Source organism: Agelaius tricolor, unplaced genomic scaffold, assembly GCF_023055355.1.
Source record: "Agelaius tricolor isolate 1412-34295 unplaced genomic scaffold, bAgeTri1.0.p SCAF_3, whole genome shotgun sequence".
NCBI classification, from domain to species: Eukaryota; Metazoa; Chordata; class Aves; order Passeriformes; family Icteridae; genus Agelaius; species Agelaius tricolor.
Genome location: NW_027269263.1, coordinates 24,956,355 through 24,978,679, shown reverse-complemented (window position 1 = coordinate 24,978,679; position 22,325 = coordinate 24,956,355). Strand labels below are relative to the sequence as shown.

At 35.3% G+C, this 22,325-nt stretch overlaps 1 protein-coding gene across 1 annotated transcript in view; it reads left to right on the top strand.

Moving 5' to 3' along the window:
• CFAP54 (cilia and flagella associated protein 54) overlaps positions 1-22,325 on the top strand; it is a 104,013-nt gene that overhangs the window by 14,164 nt on the left and 67,524 nt on the right. The window contains exons 6-23 of the mRNA XM_071423241.1: positions 760-903; positions 1,321-1,434; positions 1,531-1,629; positions 2,167-2,365; positions 3,057-3,131; positions 4,019-4,131; positions 4,246-4,417; positions 5,061-5,146; positions 7,019-7,153; positions 8,167-8,314; positions 10,050-10,105; positions 11,057-11,185; positions 12,620-12,767; positions 13,563-13,640; positions 13,722-13,843; positions 17,146-17,319; positions 19,634-19,726; positions 22,085-22,270. Of these exons, the coding sequence (XP_071279342.1) occupies positions 760-903; positions 1,321-1,434; positions 1,531-1,629; positions 2,167-2,365; positions 3,057-3,131; positions 4,019-4,131; positions 4,246-4,417; positions 5,061-5,146; positions 7,019-7,153; positions 8,167-8,314; positions 10,050-10,105; positions 11,057-11,185; positions 12,620-12,767; positions 13,563-13,640; positions 13,722-13,843; positions 17,146-17,319; positions 19,634-19,726; positions 22,085-22,270 (2,271 nt within the window). The remainder of the gene's footprint in view (positions 1-759; positions 904-1,320; positions 1,435-1,530; positions 1,630-2,166; positions 2,366-3,056; positions 3,132-4,018; positions 4,132-4,245; positions 4,418-5,060; positions 5,147-7,018; positions 7,154-8,166; positions 8,315-10,049; positions 10,106-11,056; positions 11,186-12,619; positions 12,768-13,562; positions 13,641-13,721; positions 13,844-17,145; positions 17,320-19,633; positions 19,727-22,084; positions 22,271-22,325) is intronic.

Genomic DNA, 22,325 nt, shown 5'->3' with positions numbered 1-22,325 from the left:
TGAGCATCTATTAAAAACAGAAGTGATTTAGCACCTCCTTTAGCATACTCAGGTTTCTGCTACAGAAACCAGAGGAATTGATTGTGGGTGTTTCTGATTTTTAAAATTCAGACTGAAAGAAAATTTGTATATTGGCTTAATTTAAGACAAAGGTTGTGCACATTTTATGTACTTCAGGGAAAAGCTGACCCAAAGAAGATGGTAAGAGGAAGATACAGATACTCTTCATTCAATCGAGAAGGACTAATGTTTAAAATTAGACTATTGCAATGACTATGTTGCCCTGCAAGTTAGGAACCAAGAGTTCTATGGGTATAAATTAATCTAATCACAGTTTTTTCACTGCAAAAGACAGACTCCGTTGCATCCCAGATAAGCTTGCTGATCCTGTTGAAAAATAGTCACTAGAACTGCCAGAAAAGGGAGGGCTAACTCTCAAGATAAGAGCAGATGAAAGACAAGGGGGGGGATCCTTGTCTGGTGGCAAGACTATAGTGAACTGGAGTGGGTAAGGTAGTTTGGAGGCTAAAAGAGTGCTTTACGACAGTTTAAGATGAAAAGATCCAATAAATTGCAGGGGAATGTTTTTTAGTCAATAAAAAATGTTAAAAATTAATACAATTTCTAGTGATTTCCCCCCCCTCTTTCAGTTTGTCCTACCAGGTGAGGATAAGTCTTTGTATCTGTCCTTTAGTAGTAGAAAGTATATTTATGTGGATTAAAATGCATTCATTTTGAAATTAGATCTCTTCAATACAGGTCCTGGAATATTTACTGTGGGCCAGTATATGTATGGAATCATCCATTCCACTCTTATCTGTGCATTATTTGACGTGGAGAGCCACCCTATATACGGCAGTTTCTCAGTGTTATTTTGATTGTCAAGCCGGCATTCACGGAGAGGTATCCTGATTTACCTTATGAGCATTTCAGATGCAATCAAATGGGAAATATTTATTTAAATATTTCTACTTATTATCAGATCATATGTATTTAGAGTTCTGTCCATATTCCAAAATTTTACTGCAAATTGGAGATGAGTTTCCCCATGTAAATGCATAATCAACTCAAATGCAATAGCACTTTCTGTATATTCACAGTTACAAACTTCTAGCATTAAACACTGGCCAGGTCCCATGTATATGTACAAAAGGTATTTTGCAAAGGTTTTGTTTTCCTTTTCAGTTGTTCAGGACCTGACTTTCATTGCAGCTCTTTGCAGTTGCATAAATTCAGAAATGATATTATTCTAAAATTAGATATCAACATACAGGATATGAACACAGAGTGTATATATATATATTTAAATTCTTTGGACAGATATTTGCTCGCCGTGGTTTGATTAAGATTGATGAACTGAAGCAATTAGAAGATATCAGTTCTTCTCTGGAACATACAGAGACAGAAAAGATTTTTAGAGAGGCCACTCTAAAGGTACCGTCCTGCAAGTCATTATGAAAAGGTAGAGTAGTTGTGATCTCTATGAACAGAACATGTAACAGATGATGACTTACTTTTTCTTTGTGTCAGATGTCAGTAATGATTTTCAAGAGAGCAGTATATGAATCCAGAAAAAAGTCGAATGGCTTTCGACGGGAGTCAAGAGTTAACCCGAGAAAAGCAGTAAACGTAAGTCTGACATTTCATATAATCCTTCTCTTCCTTTACTCTTGTCATGTGATGAAACCATGATATAATTCTTCTAAATACACATAATGCTATACACAAGCAGAAAGTTTTATATTTTTTGCATTTCATGAGTAACAGAATTTATTAATAAAACTCAGAACAAGCTTGGAAGTAGGGAAGATGTACTAATTATTACTTTAGAAAATTATCAGGAGAGATCTGCATGGATCTAAACTACATAGCCTTAATACGCTCCCTCATAATATCTATTGTACTATTTTTGAAGTAAAATACCATGCAGCAGTGTGTTTGGTTGCTGTGAAATGATTAGTCTACCTAAGTGCTGTACCTGCTTAGCATGAGGCTTTGCTATGCCTTTGAAGCATGACATTAATAACAGCAATATATTTTACAGTATGTAATTTTCTATTTTGAACATGCACTTACTTTCTGATGGAGAAATGTTTTCAAAAAAATCTTGCTTTATTGCAAGTAGGTTTAGATACCATAAGGTTTAAATTACCTTTTCTTACTTAGGTGTCATGGCCTCGCACCACTACCGAGCGGCTGCTGGTGGCAATGTTTGATGGTGCTGCAGCTCAGTTCCTTGCCATCCTGGAAGCACTGTCTGATCCTAACAGGAATCTATTGCCCCCTCATCCTCCTGTTCCTGATGAAGTGCAAATTCCTGAGGTCACTTCTGAGCTTTTTTCTGCAGGCCTAGAAATCCTCTCAGGTAACAACTTAAAGAAGCAAAACCAGTTGTTGAGGAGCCTGGACCTCCATTTTATTTTGGTATTTTTCTATTTTGAAAAAAAAAGAATGTGCCTGAAAGTATATATTTGATTTATAGCAATAGCACCTGTAAGAGTAGGTAGTCTTTCTTATCTTCACGTAATTGAAAATAAATATCTGGGTTGATCTCCATGGTCTATTATAACTAGTAAAAATCTGCAGCAGTTTATGCATTGATTTTCTAAGTAAACTGGAGTTCACTTTATAGCAGCCTTTACAGGCTTTACTGTGTCATATATTTATGGCTAAAACAGCGTTGTTAACACAACAGTGCTTTCACTACTGCTGAGCGCTTCCTGCACAGCCTGAGAGCAGCTGGATGGGGGTCGGGCAGCCAGGCAGGGTCAAAATAGCAAGGTGTTTGATGTAGTCTATTAATTTAAAAAGTTCCATTCAAAGTTAGGTGTAAAAACTTGAGAAAAACACTGGACTTGATGGTTCCTTCCACACTTTTGTTTGCTGGGCTTTGAGCTGCATATAGTCCTGGGTATAGAGGTATTTTGTCAGTAAAAGGAAATATAGAGACTAAGTACACTTCAGAGTGATATTTTTCTTGGTATGATTACTGGCTAATTAGAACATAACAAGTCTAATAGATTATAAATTGACTTAATAAGTTGTCTATGTTGAAGGTGGAGAGAGCAGTGGCACCAATCACTTTGGTATAATTAATCCATCATCTAGTCTTCTGCAGTTGATGCTAGCAGGTAAGCTAGATTGGAATTTCAAAGGAATTTTTAACCCAGTGATATAAATACTAAGTGGGCAGAATTAATTTTCATGTTAGTAACATTTCTATACATAAAGAGTCTGCAAAATGGTGTCCTCTTGTAGTGGTTCTGTGCAGGGCCAGGAGCTGGATTTTGGTGATCAAGCTTGTAGTTCCCTTCCAACTCATGACAGTGACTGTGGCATATTGTTATGACTACAGAACACTGCTGAATATATTAGCTAAAACACTTGCTGAGAGTTCCAAGGACCAGGAAGTCTAGTTTCCGCCTTATTGTGGTCTGAATAAACTTGAAAAGTGAGAAAATAGGCTCCCTGTGTGTATATGAACATTTTCTGATGCAGTAATGAGAAACTGTCTTGAAAGAAACTGTATGTGTTTCTATGCAAATTTTAAACCAAATTTTGGATAATAAGAGTCTTCACAGGGTGATAAGCTCTTCCTGCAACAGCAAGGGTTAGATCCTTGGTGTTCTCTACACAGGTATGTTAATCTCAATAATTGTAGAGCCTCTTTTGAATGTAACAGCACACTGTGATATGGTTAAGTGGCAACAGTGGTATTTGTTAAAAGTTTGGATTTGATGATCTTGGAAGTTTTTTCAAACCTTTATGATTCTGTGGTTGCACATCCATCATTAAAGCAGCCTGTAAGCATAGACATTACTGTGAAAAGATAAAGCTATTGATTCTTGTAAAGTTACTAAAACATCCTTCAAGACTATGCTGACTATTCAAAAATGTGTGAAGGTTTATCTTCATATTTATCAATACCCAAATAATGAAAATAATTGAAATTAAACTTTTAATAAACTTCTGAATACATATACATAAAATAGAGAAAATATTTTTGTCATCACTGCAGGAGAAGAAGGGGTATCTGGAGATGCTGCTGTGAAATTTGTAAAATTAGCTTTCAGCTATGAAGAGTGGAATGTGTTTTATTCTGCGTTTGAATTTGTTGATAATTTTCTTCAGGTAATCTGAATGTGATTGCGATGTTATTTATTTAGTCTTTTCCTATGAGGGTAAGGAATATTCAAAATACATATTTTAAAGACCAATTTCTATGGTTTTTTTAATCTCAATTAGGCTCAAGATAACCCAACATGGAAGAAAGCTGAACTAGAACTCAAACTTCTTACACTCATGCAACCTATAGTACTCCCAGGAAGATTTGAACGTAGTTTTTCTATTACTGATGGCGGTAAGAGCAAAGAAGGCAGCACACGTCGGGGTTCTGAAAAGACACAGACAATTAGAAGTGAGTGTTGTTCAGTTATAGTTGTGTTTGAATTTCAAATATTTTTGCAGCAAGAGGTTTTGTAAATTATTTATAAAGCTATGTAATATGGTTCATGCAGTAGTCTATGACAAAAAGTAGTAATTGAGAAAATGCCTCATATTTTTTCCAGTTCTCATTCAAAATATGACTTTATACTATTTCCCTTTAGTGGGAAATGCATGATGCATGTTAAACATGTGCCAAGTTATAAGCAAAGATGCAAAATGATTGAATGTTTTCAGACAAGTTTTCAGGGGAAAAGTGAAACAGGTCTTTGAGCATTTTTTTATGCAAAATTTTGCAATTTATGCAAAATTTCTTTACATAGAAGCAAGAAAAACTTGTTAGAGCAATTGCAGTTTAATTCTATGAAAATCAAAAACCTGAATATGTCTTGAAAACTTTCTGTTTCCTAGAAATGGAAATGCTCATTTTTCACAGAAGTGAAGAAACTTGGAATTATCTGTCCCCCCTCTGAATTTACTGTTTCTTAGACCATGTTATCTGCTAGCTTATATTAGGAAATCAATCGACTGAAATACTTTCAAACTTAGGTTTTAAATTAGATGTAATGTCTTGCCTTTCCTTTTCCTGCCCTTTTTTTAATAAATGATGAATGTAGAGGAATCCTTAAAGCCTGGAGATCCTTTCCGTGATCTTATGATTTTGGCAACAACAACGTTTTCCTATGTCTCCACATTTGAGCAGGTAATAACAGGATTTGTGACATTTCTTCTCAGTGTATCACTTAATCTGTGATGAATGCCTGTAATTGAAGATCAAAGGAATCAGTTGCATGACTAACAAAATTCATGAATATAAAAAGTAAAAACAATGTACTTATGAATGTTATCAGTTTGTGATTTTAAAAACAGGTTTCATTTTTTAAAAATCCTTTGTAATCGGTTACTTTAAAATAGCTTATTAGATATTAAATCTATTTGGAAGACCATAGGGCTCATTCCATGTTTCAGCCGATCAAACAGAGATCAAATTTATGTATGTTAGATTTATGTGGGCAAATATGCTCAGCTGTGGAAAAACTTCTGCAATATTTATAGAAACAGGGGCAGCTACCCTAAGGAATGATAATGCCTTTTTAACAGCACTGTCTTCAATTTAAGGTAAATTCTCACTGCAAAAAACTGAAACAAGCAGCAGCAACAACAAAACCAGTGAGAGTGGGACTCTGTGCTGAAGTCTCCACTGTAGAAATAATCCCATTATGTATCTGATTATTTATTCCCTGAGTAACCACTTTTACTTGCTCAAACTGAGATTTCCCCTTAATCTTCTACTGAGAAGGGAAGAAATTATAGTGCAATGTCACCACTACTAGCACATTAAAATAGTTTGTGATCCAAAAGGCTAATTACAATTTTTCCTTAGAAAAAACCTGCTCTGATAACATTGCATATATCTTAACTGCAAAATTTATTTTAGATATAATTTGAATATTGCCACAATTTGAACGTAACTGGAGCACACACATTTTTAGCTTTGGTGTAGTATATTTAAAGTATCTTGCCTGTGAGGTACCCCACAGATACCTTTAGATAGCATGATTTGTCAGTTTTTAATGTGACCTCTGTATGGAGGTAGTCACCTGGGTTTAAATTCTCCTGGCTCTTCTGCCCTTTCCTGCAAATCTTCTTGATCTGTCCAGAGAAGAAAAACAAATTCACCCCTGATTAACAGAGCATTCACTGGTGGTGAAGTTACATGATATATAGCTGAGGCAATCTAGCAGCTTGCTGCCACACAACCAGTAGCAAAAATAATTTTGTTTTATATTTTTTCCATTTTTTTCTCCTCCCAGTTTCATTATCAATATCCCATAAATCTAATGCTCAAACAATAGAGCATATTTCAGGTTTTACTGCACCTGAAATACTAGTTCAACTCTGCTGTAACTGGTGATAAAGATGTGTACTGATCCTTACTGTTCAGAATGTGTTTAACATATAGATGGCTCTATTGTCTTTTAAAATGTGTTAATTAGGAGGTTAACTAGAGTTTTGAATTTGTTAGTTATTCTCTTTGTAAGATGAAGATAGGGTTTAACATTTCTCTCACTTGTTAGGTATTTCAGTCCAAATTGTTTTCTAGTTGTTTGTTTTTCACTGCTTTATCATCTCAAATGCACCAAGAGCCCATGGAAGTACTCTGTCAAGCAAAATGAAACTATTAATTTAGATTTTCTTCCACAAATATTTAAATATTTAATAAAAATGAAGTTCCTCCAGAATCTATTGATTTCAGCATTATAGTTAATTTGCTCTCTCATGTAATTTTCATCTCACTGATTTTGTCTGTGTTACTTTTAAGAAACTTGTCAATAAAAAAAAACAACAAAAAAACCTCCCCAAACCTCTAAGCCCAGTTTGTATTGTTGTGAGAAAAAAAGCTTGGGTGATCTACCAGAAATTATTTTTAAAGCTTTCAAAATGTTGTCATCTCTTATAAGAAAATGACATTTTATTTACTATGTTGAAAAATGTTGAGACTGTTTGTGTACTGGGTTATTTGTGTATTTATATGCCTACCCATTGCCACAATTATTTTGCTTTTTCTTTCCAGAATGTCCATCCTGGCAAAGAAATACTTGTTGATGTAGTAATGTGTTTGTGGCAGAAGTGTAAAACAGAACTTCAGCAAATCCAAAAGAGTGGAAGTCACTGCTTAGAATATATCCACAAACACCAAGCTCACCAAGTACTCCTTCATTGTAATGTATTTCTCTTAATGTGAATGCAGTCTGTTATAGTCAAGGCAGTGAAATACTGGCATCCAGTCTAAGTACCTTTTCTTATGGTAAAGTGCAGATAAATCTTCTTAAAAATATGAATTACGTATACACTTTGAACACACTGTGCTCACATATGCCAGTACCAAAATACTCTCTTAGTCTTCTTGCAGTAACCTGCTGTCTGCCAGTGGGCCACAGTGGTAAGAAGCTAAATTTGTAAAAACATTTGGGCAGGATGTAAGAAGAAGAATTTGAGATGCTGTAGCAGAAAATATCAATGTATTTCAAGAAAGTTGCCTAGATCAGTTAAACAAAGTGGCAAAAACCTTACAACTTAAGACAAGGGAGACGGGAGTCAATAGTAGAATAGTATTCAGCCCATGGGATAGAGTCCAGCCTTACCTTGAATTTGTCCTGTGGGTGAGAGGCTCTTGGTTGAAATGGGCTCTCTGGGCTGCCAGTTGGTGCTAACCAAGCAGTTTCTGGAGGAGTTAATTTTGTGACCCTATATAGTGAAATTGTTTGGAGGCTCTCCAGAAGGTTATTTTCCTCTGTATGTACAAACAGTAGTGTTTGGGTCTCTTTTATTCTGAGATTAAGTGGGAAGATATGGAGATAAATGAGAGGCATGCAGTCAAATCTTCTGAAAGGCTTACTTACAGCAAGGTGTAAAAGTTATGGCTGTAGAACATTCATAAAACATTCCAAAAGGAATGGCAGGAATAATAATGTTCTAAAATAAAAAAGTCTGGTGTCTGAAGGAACAGGGGCTATGGAGCAGTATAAATTCAGCATCTTAGTCTGGTGACATTTAAAAAAAAGTAGCCAGATCCAGGAAAGGAGTTGTCTGCATGCTTGTAATATTTTTAGACAATTTTGAGTGCAAAACCCTGTCTACCTCTGTAATACATAAAGGTCTTCCAAAAATTTGATTTTTCTCTGTATTGATTTTTTTTTGGCCCCATTTCCTTATTTTTAGTGGGTTCATATACTCTGGATAATGAATAAAATAATTGAGAAGAGCAACATAGCGGACACTAATGTAATGTTTGCAGAGATAACTTTATGTCTAGCTGCAATACTGGAAAATGTAGCTGATTCTACAAGTGAATCTAAGGACAAAGAAGGTAAAGCTTTCAAGAAAAAATAAGTTTTCTTTCAAGAATGACTTTGAAGATTGAAACTTTTCTGAGCTGAAAACTGACTAACATATACATTCAAAAAATATTGTAAAGAGATTGTTGAGAGTAGAACAACAGCATTTTTAGCATATAATTTCACCCATTATTGGAGCTAATGAAACCTGTTTTTCCAAGGATGTATGATTTCTTTCCTTACATTTCCAGTTCTACTGAAGTAACCCTGTTTTGAATTACATCTCTTATAACTCACTCTCCTCACAGGTCTTCTACATGTCTCTTTGCCCCTTCAGAGTAGCTGCTGTTTTCTCTGAATATGGGCAAGGCAAAAGGCAGTGCATGCTGGGGCTCAGTTGGAGCCTTCAAATGCTGATTGATTAGTTGCAGGCCAAAAAAATGAGGACAATATTGAGGTCATACTGAAGCTTTTGCATTTATTGGATCATCAGTTGGGTTTTCTTCTCTACATATACTTGATTTTTGTATAGTAATTTAATTGTTTTTGAAGTTGGATTTGGCTGACATTATTGGGATATGCTATCACATTAAACAAATTTCCTTCCAAAACTTGACTAATGCTGTAAAATATGACTGTTTAGACATACATTAAAAGCTCTCTGTTGTCTATTTTGGAATATGAATCATAACTCTCATAAATGTCTTACAGTAACTAGAGAGTAAATGTTAAGGAGCTTATTAGACCATATCTAGAAACAGAAAGAAATTATATTAGCTTTGCACTTTCAGAAAAAAAATCTTGGGAAACTACTATTTGTTACTAAGATAGAGTAAGTATTGGTTTTACTGGTGTTATGAAAATTATAAGGTTCTCATGAAGACTATATGAGAACCTCATTGTAGCATCCCTTCTTTTTCATTCAGTTTAAATATGTCTTTTTGGAGGAAAAAAAAAGCTGAATAGGTAGGAGCCATTGGTCAAAACAGGCTGACAGTCAAGCACATGCTTGTGTGGAAAAGAACCTATTCACTGAATGAATACTGAGCAAATACAAATTTTCTCTTTTTATGAGGAAGAGACAGTGAACAAGCAAAAACAAGCACAAAAGTGGCACAAGGAGTGACTAGAAGGTTGTTTCTCTGAAAACACACAAAAATTATTTTAGCAAAGAAATTAAATTAGAGGGTTTAATCAAGAACCAAAAAATTGTTTTCTCTTATTTTGAAGAGGGAAACATAGGTTTGGATGCATTCTTCATAAGTGAAAGTAATTTAAACAATCAAAGCAAACTTTTAACAGCTGATAATACTGCTTCAAGAAATATTAAAATGAAATAGCATTTATCATAATAATGACCTAGTATTCTTAAAAATCATTCTATAAGTGAAATTAACTGTGAATTAGATAACACTAGGTTTGAATTGGTTTCAAAATTGAGAATTGATATGAATGCTACAAAAATAGGAGGAATTACAGAATGAATTCTAGTTTCATTAGCTTGGATGTGGCTATGAACTATATGGTGCCTTTAAAAGACAACATTATTAGCTAATAATATCCTGTATTAGTGTAACTGTACATACATTGCTGTGTGCCTAAGCCCTGGAAAGCTCCTCGAGAAACAATATTATTACCTCTCACATTCAAGCACTGAAGAACAGAATTATTGCCAGACTCTGAAATTAGAAGTAGAGCTGATCAAATGGTACTAAAATTTTCTGGATTTATTTGATTTTCACTTCTGCTTTTCTTCCTATAAAAAAGGAGGAAGTACTTCTCTTTCACAAGATGAGACCTGTGACATGCCTGAAATACTGATGGTAATGTTGAAATTATCTTCATTGATATATTGATTTTGAATAGCATAAGAATACTTCTGCTTGAAGCTTCTCATATGATTTTTGTATTTAATTTTACAAAGATGAAATATTTCATGCAATCCTACTAGTGCAGAGGAAAAAAAGCAAAGACATTTTTTCAAATTAAATGAAATCAGAAAATTTTCCCTGAGTCTTTTTTATCAATCCTTTTTTTGGAAGGGATTGTATTTGAAAGTTTTTTTTACAGCACAAGCACAGTGATTTCCACTGCATACCTTTTTTTATGCCAGTCTGTAGTACCAGCCTTAAATGGTTTAATGACAGATTTTATTAAGATAGTAGAAATTTTAATCATTGCTTAATTTAGGAAAATATTTTGGGTTGGGTTTTTTCTTCCCTCTTTTTGTAAGGATCACATAGAATAGATGAAACATCCTGAGTGTCCTTGCTTTGTTCAGCACTTTGCAGAATTTTCCAATCAAATGACTCACTAAAGCATATTAAGGACAAATTATATGTGTTTGCCTGAGGATTCAGGAGTGTTGTCAGTCATATGTCTTAATACTTACACACATGGACAGTGTTTAGTTCAGTGACAGTCTATTTAAAGGTGGTGTTTCTTGAAAAAACTGCTTTCTTAGTAGTGTTGAATGGACTATTGAAAAACTGAAACTGCTATTATTTCAAATTAATTTGTTAAGTTCAGTTTCACTCTGCTATAAGCTAATTCTGCATTAATTTTTTTTTTTGAGCTGAAGGGAAATCAGTCCCACTTGAAATTTAAAATATTAATATTAGTACACAAAGGTATGGGGAGAGAATACCTGTGTAAAGATTGTCTGACAGTTTTAAACTTCAACAGCTAAAAAGAAAAATACATTATTTTTGTAATCTATATTATAGTTTTTAATGTTATCTAAGGAAATGTGTTTATATGGGTTTTCATTTCAGAAAACGCCTACAGAACAATTACAAATTGCTTATGAAGTTCTTGAAAAAGCAGTGAATGACATGAACACATCTCGGTTAATGACCATTTTACCAGATGGAAAGTCAATATTTGACAGCTGCTGTACAAAGGTAAAGTTTACAGAAAGCTACACTGCACAAAATCTATCAGTAATATATTGTATTTTGATGGCAAAAATCTCATATTTTCTTCATACTTAGAAATCTTAGCACTATCAAATGTACCTCATCTTCCTGGCCCATGTAAGAAGAGAATAGAAAAAATATATCTGTGTATTATTGTTGTGGTTTAACCCCAGCTGGCAACTGAGCCCCTCACAGTGTCCTGGGGAAAAAGTAAAAGCCAGAAAACTCATGGGTTGAGATAAGGCCAGTTTAATGGAGAAAGCAAAACAAGGAATTAATTCACCACTTCCCACAGGCAGGCAGGAACTGAGCCAGCTCCAGGAGTCCCCATCACCTGTAGCTTGGGTGCCTGGGAAGACAATACTATCACTTGAACTTCCACCCCATCCTCCTTCCCTAAGGTTCATGTGCTGCCTGTGCTGTTGTAGGGGCTAGAACATCCCTTTGATCAGTGGGATCACTGCCCTGGTTGTGCCTCCTCAGCCTCCTCTTTGGTGGGGTGGTGTGAGAAGCAGTGCTGTCACAGCCTTGGTGCTATGTAAGCACTGCTCATCGATAATGAAGACATCCCTGATGCTATCAACACTATTTCCAGCGCTATTTCCAAACCACTGCTCCATACCAACTACTATAAAGAAAACTTAACTCTGCCTAAGCCAAAGCCAGGACAAGCTCAAAGGGCACTTTTCTCTTTCAATAATAAACTATGAACTCCTTTAGGCTTTCTTTATAATTTTCTTTTAACATAATGATAATAAATTGATTTCTTAATAAGATCAGAAATCCTTTTTATATTTATTGCTTGCAACTGTTTATCACTAAAATAAATTTTTGTTCTTGATGCGAGTTCAGATTTTCTAAATATTTTCATTCAATATGATATTTGTTCTATGGATTAGTAAAACAGTAAAAGTTTTTGTTGTCATCTTATTGCAAAAGTCCCATACCTTCTCAGTGAGTTCTCATGGGCAGCTCCTTACAGTACTGACTCCTTCTCACCCAGCTAACCCACTCTTTTATAGCACTGATCATTACTGGACACAGCTATGGCCTATTAAAGGCGGGCCTGTTCCTAATCTCTGGTGATTAGTACAGCTGCAACTCCTCAGGGGTGAGATTGCCTTCTGCGCTATTCGCTTAAATTCTATCCCTCCACAAGTTTTTACACTTTTGTCTTTATTATTGATCCAGTTTACTACTGATTCTCAGATTTTGTCTAGTTCTCTTTGTCCATTTTCTATGCTCTCTTTCTCGCTAGTTACTCTCTTTTCCATGCTTTCTTGATTGACTGCGTATTACACAAATATGACAAATTTCAGTGTTTGTCAATTTATTGAAATAATATCAGTATGAAGAAAAATGTAGTAAGCTAAGTAGTGAAAGTTTGTATTTGCTTAATTGCTACTTCCTATTTATTAGGTGAGCTTAAATGATCAGAATTTGACTTCTGTTTTGGGATGTGGTGATGATAAAACAGGAACAGATAATGGTTTTGTGACAGATTTACACTTGGAGCTCATTCAGGCCCAACATCGAGTAGCTGTGAAACTTCTTAAAATTACACAAGGTAGGCTTCAGTAAAGTTAAATAATCTTCATAACTTGATTAGAATATTTTTTGCTAATATATTCTGTAGTACTAAGAAATAAAGGAGTATCTGCTTTCTGGAGAGGAGCTGATGTTGGGTAGTTTGTATGCCACATATAGACAGAAATAATATATTAAATTTGCAGAATTTAGATTTACAATCTACTAGTCTACAACTTCTACTCAACCAATGGGAGTTAAACTTTGCTGCAACTAATAGATTTCATTCCTAGGCAGTAGGTTGTTGTATTTTAGTCATAATATTAAATTTTACAGTGCCCATAAAGAAAAATGTTCTGCAGGTATTTTTTCTGTCATGCTAATTTTCTCTCTAGAGAATGACTTGAATATTTTGTTAAGTTCTATTTGTAATTTGAACTTCTACTCCTGTGAAGTTGTCTCTGTACGTCAGCAGATACTCCACTCTTGCTAAATGGCTTCTGAAAAAAACTCGGTTTGTTCTTTCATTCTTAGTGTTGTTTTGGTTTTTTTTAAATTAAAACCTAGTATTAGTTTGAAACTGCAGAGCTACACTGTGCCCTGCTCCCTGTGATCAAACAAATCTCTATTTTTCTGTGGTGTTAATATAACTACTAAAGATGTTAGGCAGGAGGGTGGAATATTTTTAGTGGCATGATCTGTGCAAGAAATTCTACTTGAACCAAAAAAGAATGTGAGATGGAGCAGAGCGTTGCTGTAAGACTCCATATTAACATCTCACTCAATTTTTTGCAATAGCACTATCAAAATAACTCAGTATTTCCTTCCCACACAGGTGCTCAAGTTGTTCACAGAAGTCCTAAGTCTAGTAAATCTCAAGAGAAGAATATTGAAGATTTCCAATATTTATCAGGTAAGACATTACTTAAGATTTTAGAAGTATAATAAATTACTGCCACGGTTTTATAAATGTCTTAAAATATCTGTTTTCTAGAGGAACTTATAATGAAAAAAATTAAAAGGAATAAGCTATCCAGAGCAATCTTTTTGATGCAAAAGTCTGCACAGAAGTTTCCTGAAGACTTAACTACTGCTTCCCAAAGGCAGCTACTGGAGGTAATAAGAGAAAGGTTATGATAGAACTTCTTTACCGTTAGCATAGTTTTTAATGTTCTGTGTAAGTAAGACACATAATACCACTGCTTATAAAAACAAGAAAAATGGACAGAACTTGAGAGTCATTGTGTTTTTTTAACTTCTATTGTCAGTCTTTTTCCTGAGGAGTTTCAAAGAATAAAGTGACCTTAAAACAAGAAAAGAGCACATCCCCAAATTTTGTGCATACATACAAATTCCAGGAAACCTGAGAGTAGATAAGATCTTTTCTTCTGTACTGTATCTCCTGGACCTTGCAGTTACAAACCTAGACGTTGCCAAAATGTCATTCAGGTTTCCTTACTGTAACCTTTGATATTGTTCTTTTTCCCAGATCTCCAAGTCTTGGAATACTTTAGCTGGTGATGATGACATGGACTTTATTTTATTCTTTCTGAAAAAACAGTTTAGATATTGGGATTTTGGAATCTATTTGAGCTAAAAGCAGTGTCTTCCTGGGTTCATTTCACTCTCTTGAAATCGATGAGAGTTTTTCCACTGACATTTGTGCCAGCATCTGTCCATGAAAAATTAGCTGCTCATCAACAAGGCTTTAAATTTCTTTATAGCCTGTTCAACAGATAACAGAACCTGCAAGTTTCACTATATAAAATATAAAAGAGTATTTTAAACAAGGTTACTAGAAGTTGTTTTTCTTTTAAGTGCCACAAATTTGGAAGCATGATAAGTAATACATATATTTATTACATCGGAAGAATGCAAAAACTGGATCAGAAAATGCATACATTAAAAATATCTCTCATATATTTGTAAAATATGTGTTATTTATGAAAATAATATCAGATGTAGTGATATGGTATGCAAATTGTAACTGTAGCCACCAGTGAAGACTTACAAGCATTTCCCAAGAAGTATCTGGTTATCCCAAACAAAAATTTACTGAGCTCTCACACTGACCTTCACTACCTTTTGCTTCTGTGCAAGGTAGTGCACAGAAATATGTAGGTAAAAAAATATAATATAATATAAATTATATTTCACCAAGAAAGATGTAGATAAAAAAATATATCTGCATACAGTTGGAAGAAAATATCAGAATTCATTTTGTCTGTACAAACTTAGCATGATCTCTTCTGATATTTGTTTTATGATGAAATATTTAATTATATGCTCAATTAATTTTCCTGCTTGAGGTGGATGGTGAACACATAATAAGCAGCAAATCCATACTTTAATTTTCATGCTTTTGCTTTTTTGTATTGTAGAGTTTTATATAGAATTGCATCTTCTGGTCTTTTCTCCTGTAATCAGCACAATATGCTACAAATCTGTTTTTGTTATGTAGCAAAATAGGAAGCAGTTTATTTTATTTTGAGAAGCATACAAATAACCATTTCTCATGCAGTAAACAACTGAGTAGATATGGAAGCTTCTGAGTCATATGTGTTTACTCAATTGCATCAAACCGCTTAATGAGCTGCTTGGCATTTTTATTATTTCTTTCACAGCTGTTTACTTCTTTTTTCCTGTCCTATATGTCTAGTTGGACATCCAGTTTTTTACAGAATTGGATACACTGGTAGTTCTCATTGGCCAGTTGGAATATTGAATTTATGTGGTGAAGTTAGTATCATGGTGCAAGTCTGTGACAAAGTCAGGGATAAAATGTATTTGATCACAGGTCAAGCATTTGGGGTTTTTATGGTGACATTTGGCTTCCTCAACTGCAAGATTATTCTTGCTCATCTTGCAACACTGCCACATTTATTATCTTCCAAGTTCTACAATTACTGAAGTACAGGTCATGCAGCACCACTCTCAGTCACAACACCATCTTTATTCAAGCTAGGAGCATTTTCACCCTTGCACTAATCAGAAATATATCCTCAGACTAGAATGAGTCCATGATACTTTCAATTAAAAAATGTGTCATAGGACTGCTTACCATGGAGAAGTATAGTTTTTAAGGACGCAATGAAGCTTCAAACTGCTGATTGCAAAAGTTGAATGGTTGTGTGAATCCTGTGTGATGGGAAGAGTCACTCTGTATCTTGTTCTTTATCTTAGATCCTTCCTGTAGTGTCTCACTAGGGTGGATGCAACTCTAATCTAAAGGGTGAGAGAATGAGGTGGAGTGGTAGGACTGTGAAAATTATTAGCTGTGCAAAAGGCTCTATGAAATCTGAGCTCCCTCTTTCACTCATTTCACCATAAACCTGAAATCTTTTCAAAATTTTTGGACATGAGATTTCAGGTTTACTCAGTCTGTGATCTGACCCACTATGGTATAGGCTTCTACACGTGTGAGGACAGAAACAAGGAACTGTTAAGCTGCAAGATTATAGGATTGTCACTGAATTACCAGTAACTTGGAATTTTTTTTCATTTTACCTTTCAGACTCAGCTCAGCGTAAGTCCTTGGTCCAGTGCAGGGCACTAAAAGGTGTAAAAAAAATTTCTAGTTGTAGAAATATGTCCTTTCTTGTCTCTACACAAAATGTAATTGTTGTTCATCTTTGTGACTTGGCCTTTTTGGCTTTGATATGCACTGAACAGCTGCCACAAGTAAAGATACAGAAGTACTAAGTTCTTAATATTAGATTGCCAAGTTAAGTTTCTCTTGAACTGGCAGACATCAAGGTGAAGAAACCTAACAATTTGCTATTCAGTCAAGTAAGAAATAAGTGTAGCCTTGATCTCCAACAAAATGGCCACATAATCACTGTATTCAGGATGTCCCCACATCTTTGACATCTGACTGTCAGTCAGCTTTCAGCTGTCTACAGTTAACCAAGGGAAAAATGGCTTAGCCCTACTTTTTCTGGACTCACATTCCTTTTTCTTTATTTGTAGACTTTATTTTTTCCCTCTGTTTCTGAAGTACAAAAAATTCAGTCCAACTGCTTCTACAGCTCCTCTAGAAATTCCACAGATTAGGTTTCCAGCTCTCTCCTAAATAGGAGTTGATATCTTTTTTGTTTCTTGTTGGAGTTAACCACTGGCTGGTACTAATTGCTTATCAACATTATATGTGATCACGAACTTTTTTCCTATCGGTTCTTCCAAAATTGGATATGCTTTTTTCATAGAATTCTCTAATTATGAAATTAATCTGCATATATAAGCATACACAAAGTACCATTCATCCTCATTTAGGGTGTAGGATAATATGAAAAGCTACTGCAAGTTTTCTACATAAGAGTGAAATTTTCTATGACCATTTGGAAACAATATATAAAATTTAAATCTGTCTGATTGTTATATTTTAATCGTTTCCTCTTTTGTTTTCATTTCAATCATAGGAAGCACTAACTTTAATTGAGCAAGTTGAAGCTGAACAAAATGCATTGTATCGCAGTCTCAAAGAATCTATGAGCAGCAAGAAAAAAAGCAGGACTCCTCCTCCTCCTCTGTTACTTTCTAGATCACATTGCTCCATGACATTTAAACCAGCCCCATTTGATTCAGATATTCAGGTAATGTTTTTCATGATGACTGCATAAGAAATAGCTAAATCATACACAAGAGAAAAAGTTGTTTCAACAGTGCTATACCAACACATTTTTCTTTGTTCCTGAGAGGATTATGTTATTCTGACTTAAGTATCCCTTTTTTTTTCCTCTGTGAGTCAGTTTTCCTCTGTGACTCACTGTTTTTATCTTCACATTTGCATGACACTTTCTTAATCTCGTGCATTATGTCCCTTGGTGCTTCTGTTATGTAATACTTACTTATTCCACTTATCAAAAGCAAATTTTCTTGCTTAGGGGTTGACATACTCCTAGTTACCCTCTGAAGAGAGACAAGACTGTTGCATCATGTGATGCAAAAATCTCTGTTAATGAAGTGTTGAAGTGACTCAGTTCAGCTGGAAATAATCCACTTTCTGTTGAACATGTGCTGTCACAGGACTATGTGGATCATAGGGGATATTAGGAGAGGTCTCTTGTTCAACCTTCTGCACAAAGAAGGGTTGACTGTGAAACTAAAACACTTTGCTCCGAGCTTTGTGCCGTCAGTTCTCAAAACTTCCAAGAATGGAGACAGCTTCTCTAGAAAGTGTGTTCCAAAAGGGCAACATGTTCATAGAAAACTTTTTTCTTATGTATAGTTGGAGTCTCCCTTGCTTCAATTTAGATCTTTTGTTTTTCCTTCTCCTACCATGCACTACTGTGAAAAGCAAATGGCATCTGCTTCTCTCCCTTCCTTTGCTAATCAAGTAGTTTTATCACAGAGGCCAGTAATGGTGGTCAGCCCTGATTTGCCCTTAGTAAATCCCTTCTGACTATTCTAAATCACCTTATTCTCTCTCCTTCCCTTGTCCAGAAGGGATTCAAACAGGCTGAAGTATGAAAAATTTACTAGCTGCAGTTTTCTTGAGAGAGAAATTTTCATAGTGATTTTGCAAGCTTCTTAAAAATAATGATGTGTATATACCCAGTAGAAGTTCAAATCTTAGTAGTGGTAAGAATATTTCTGTGAACAGTTTTTTCATAACCTGCAGTTTTATTGCAGTTTTATCAGTAAATTTCAAACAGTTTAAATCGGGAAAAGTTTATAATTCCTGTCCTTACTGAATCTAAAATAAAATTTAAAAAACCCAAACTTAAAAGTTTGGTAGTTCATTTGTTTTAGTATGTGTTCCAACGTAATGTTTTTTGATACAGGAGGGTGAATGCAGCATCTTGGGCCACTAGATGGCGAAGTGTGATTATTATTCTTATAATTTGAGCCCTGGTAGTCTAGAAGACATTTTTTTTCTAAAGTTAACACAGAGTTGTTGACCAGACAGGAAAGGTATTTTTTAATGTAGAAGTTATTAACTGAATGCTTAATATTTAGTTTCTTAGGATAAATGTGTGCCTCAGATTTAATTCGACATACATAGTTCCTGTACTAGGAGTCAAAATACCTGTGAGATTTTCAGATCATAAGGCTCATTTGCTGAAAATAGTCTCTTCCATGTCAATAACACCTTGTGAAAAACAGTCAATAGGGAAACACCAACAAATGTCATCATTTAGACTTCTGTGAGGCCTTTGGTACAGTCCCACATGACATGGCTGATCTCCAGATTGAAGGGACATGGATTTGATGGGTGAATCATCATTCAGTGGATAAGGAATTGGCTGAATGGACACATAAGGAATTGGCTGGATGGACACAGCCAGAGTTGTAGTCCATGGCTCAATGTCCAGGCAGAGGATGGTGCTGAGTGGGGTCCCTCAGAGCTCACTCTTGGGACCGATGCTCTTCAGTACCTTCATCGATGACTGGCAGTGAGGTCAAGTGCAGCCTCAGCAGGGTTGCTGACAGGAAGCTGAGCTCTGCAACTGACACTACAGAAGGAAGGGATGTCATACCTGCATCACTTTTGCCTTATTTTAAGGATCTGTCCTCAAGTAGTTTGCTAGAATCGGAACCCAATGCCAACTTTAGAAGAATACCATTGCAGGGATAATAATGGATCAAGGATGAATAATGGATCTAGGTGACTTTAAATCTGTGACCTGTAGAGTCTGTGCTTTGGGATAGCTTTGAGGAAGAGGGTAACTCAAGGTAGGGTTAGGACAATGGAGAATTATCTGTTTTTATTGCCACCAATAGTATATCTAGTTTTCCAGCTAAATAAATTAATTGATATTTTTAGTGCAGTTAGACTATACTTTTTTATAACTAAGCAGAGTTTTTTTGCAGAGACTGTTTTCACAAAATTTGTACATTCTACATTAGGCAAAACTTGGAAATAATACTGTGCATCAATTAATTTTGTTCTCATTTTCTTCCAAGGTTTCATGGTACTGTATTTTGGGCTGTGTAGCAGGAGGAAGTAATACGAAAGTAAGGTTAAATAGTAATAAACTTCAAAATTCAGGAGAACAGGTAAGACAGAGGTAAAACTTGTTTAGTTAATTCTCTCTTCCTGTTAAAAAATCCAACTCTCTAAATCTATCTGACGCATTTTTAAAAATCATGTAACTGGCTAAGCCTTTGACAAACTCTTCTATCTTTACACCAAGAAACTTCCAGGAATCTTTTTTGAATAAGAAAATCAATTACTCAAAAAAGCTTCAAGATTTAAGCAAACCTGTACCTTGTTTTAACTGTTTATTTGGGTGATATCTAAGAAATGTAAAAGGAAGTATATGAAGTATTTTTAGAGTGTGCTCCAGACACTACTCTTTCCAGGAACTCAGAAAAAGAAATTCTAAACAGATAAAAATTCATTCTTCTTCTTAATTGTGTAACTTCTATCAGCTATTTCTTCTAAACAAGACATTGCCTTACTTAATGCTGGCAGCATAGTAATATAACTTTTTCAATAACCTTCACATTCAGACACAATTTATTTCTAGGTTCATGCTCTTTCCCTTTCATTCTGTGAACATGTGGTGTGGTGAATCATCCCACACATCTTTAACTACTTATGACTGATCATGTTGACTGTCTTGGTACTTCTACATTATTTGTTCATTACAATTTGACCTTTACTTTTTTGGATTTTTTTTCTTTGTTTTTTGGTTGGTTTGGTTTTGCGTTTTCAGGTAGGGTTTTTTTCCATTGTATCACATTCTGGTGTTTTTTCCATTGTTTCACATTCTGCACAGACTGAGAAAGTTCTGGTTTTCATTCACTCATGCCTGCTATTGCATTGTCCTCATTTATGACAGCAATGAACCTTCCAAATACTGTGCATTTTGTAATTTAAGAAAGGAGCAAGAAAGCTTCAACATTTCAACTTCTGTAGTCTAACACCTCATTGATCACCTCAGTGATCATTTTTGTATCTGGAAATCTTTATTAAGTGTTCTGTTCTTTGCAGGGCAAAAGAATTGCCCTGTGATTTGTGACAGAAGAATGATATCAACATCTTGTGCCTGATGTTTCAGGCTTTCCTGGCTTTGTAAGCAAGCTCTATAGTAACACTGATAGACTTGTGTTTGGTGATGGAGAGGGAATATGTGCCCTTAGTTCCCCTGGCTCCTCTCCTTAAAGGAAAGTGTATGAGAAGAGAAGGTGTGTGTAGGTGCTGGCAGTAGAGGCTTTGATGTTATTCCTGCTACTCTGTCATAAAATCCACAAAACCAAGCTTCCTGTGATGTTTAGCAAGTTAGTTTCAATATTCCATCCCCTATCAGGTGTTTGACAGGTGGCTTTCACCCCACTGCCAGCTGTTTTTTCTGTGAATTTTCTGCAGTCCATCCAAGCCACTGACCATGTTAGCTCTGACAGGCACTGGAGACACACAGACCTGAGGTTAACCATACACCTCTGCAGTGGAACTTCTGTTTGCTTTAGGAGATGCTTTTGCAAGATGCTGATCTGCAGACAAAGCCTCTTGTCTGCTGACTTCAATAAAAAAGTTGAAAGTTCCTGAGGGTAGAATGATCTATCAACTTATCATAAAGGGATGTTGCAGACTGCTATACACTTATTTCTGGTTTGCTGGTTCAGGATTCAGCCCCAGCATCCTGAAGGGATTTCTGTTGTTCAGAGGTGTCCTTATGAAGGACAGACTGTTTGAATAAGAGCGTTGTGTTGTTGCTGTGTTATGATGATCTCTATTCTCCTATTATCATTCCATCGCTGGCACTTGTTTCAAGACACTTGAAGTCTTTAAATCTTCCTTGTGTAAGTCACCTTGGTCACAGAGAGGAAGGTGGAAAATCCTCTTTGGAGTGAGCCATGATGTTAAAGTGCAGGTATACAATTACTTGAAGGAAAAATGACGATCTTGAAAGTATGTTGTTTGCTTCACAGTCTCCAAAGTGCTGTTAGTGGTGCTGAAAAGAGCCAGAGATATCTCTGCCTCTATCTGATACAAGAAGGTGGCATGTATGAAGGAGAATAGTGTGGTCTTCATCACAGCTCAGGGACAGAGTGTTTCAGCTCAGTGACTGCAAGCATGGACAATCACTGAGTGAATGTTCAAATGGACACAAGTATCTTAGAAAAACATCAGTTCCTGGTACTTAACTGTTGTCTTAAGTTATGTGCTCTGTGTACACATCAGCATTCCAGAAAAAACTGATCCTTTTTTTCACCTATCATTTTATTGTTTTCTCATCGTTTTCAAGAATTTAATACAAGAATCTAGTACATTACCTGCTATTAATCTGGATTGTACTTTGGTTGTATCCAGGACCATTAAATAGTTTGTTTAATAATTAAAGTTTAGAATTTGAGATTTGTTTTTGGTATGTACAATGAGTCTAACTAGAAAAATATTTTTATTGGTAGATACTGGCAGATGGGAAAATTCTCTTAGAAGTCCAAGGGTTAGATGCCAATGAGAAATACATATTTGCTGTGGCAGCATATTCTTCAGATGGAAAACTTATTGGGGATGCCATTGGGCAAATGACTAAGCCAATCCTTGCCTATCCACCGCTTTCTGCTATTACTGTTCGAGCATATCTAACTCAGGTAGGGTTAGAATATGGTAATGAACACCTACTTTCATTTTGTTGTAATTATTTGT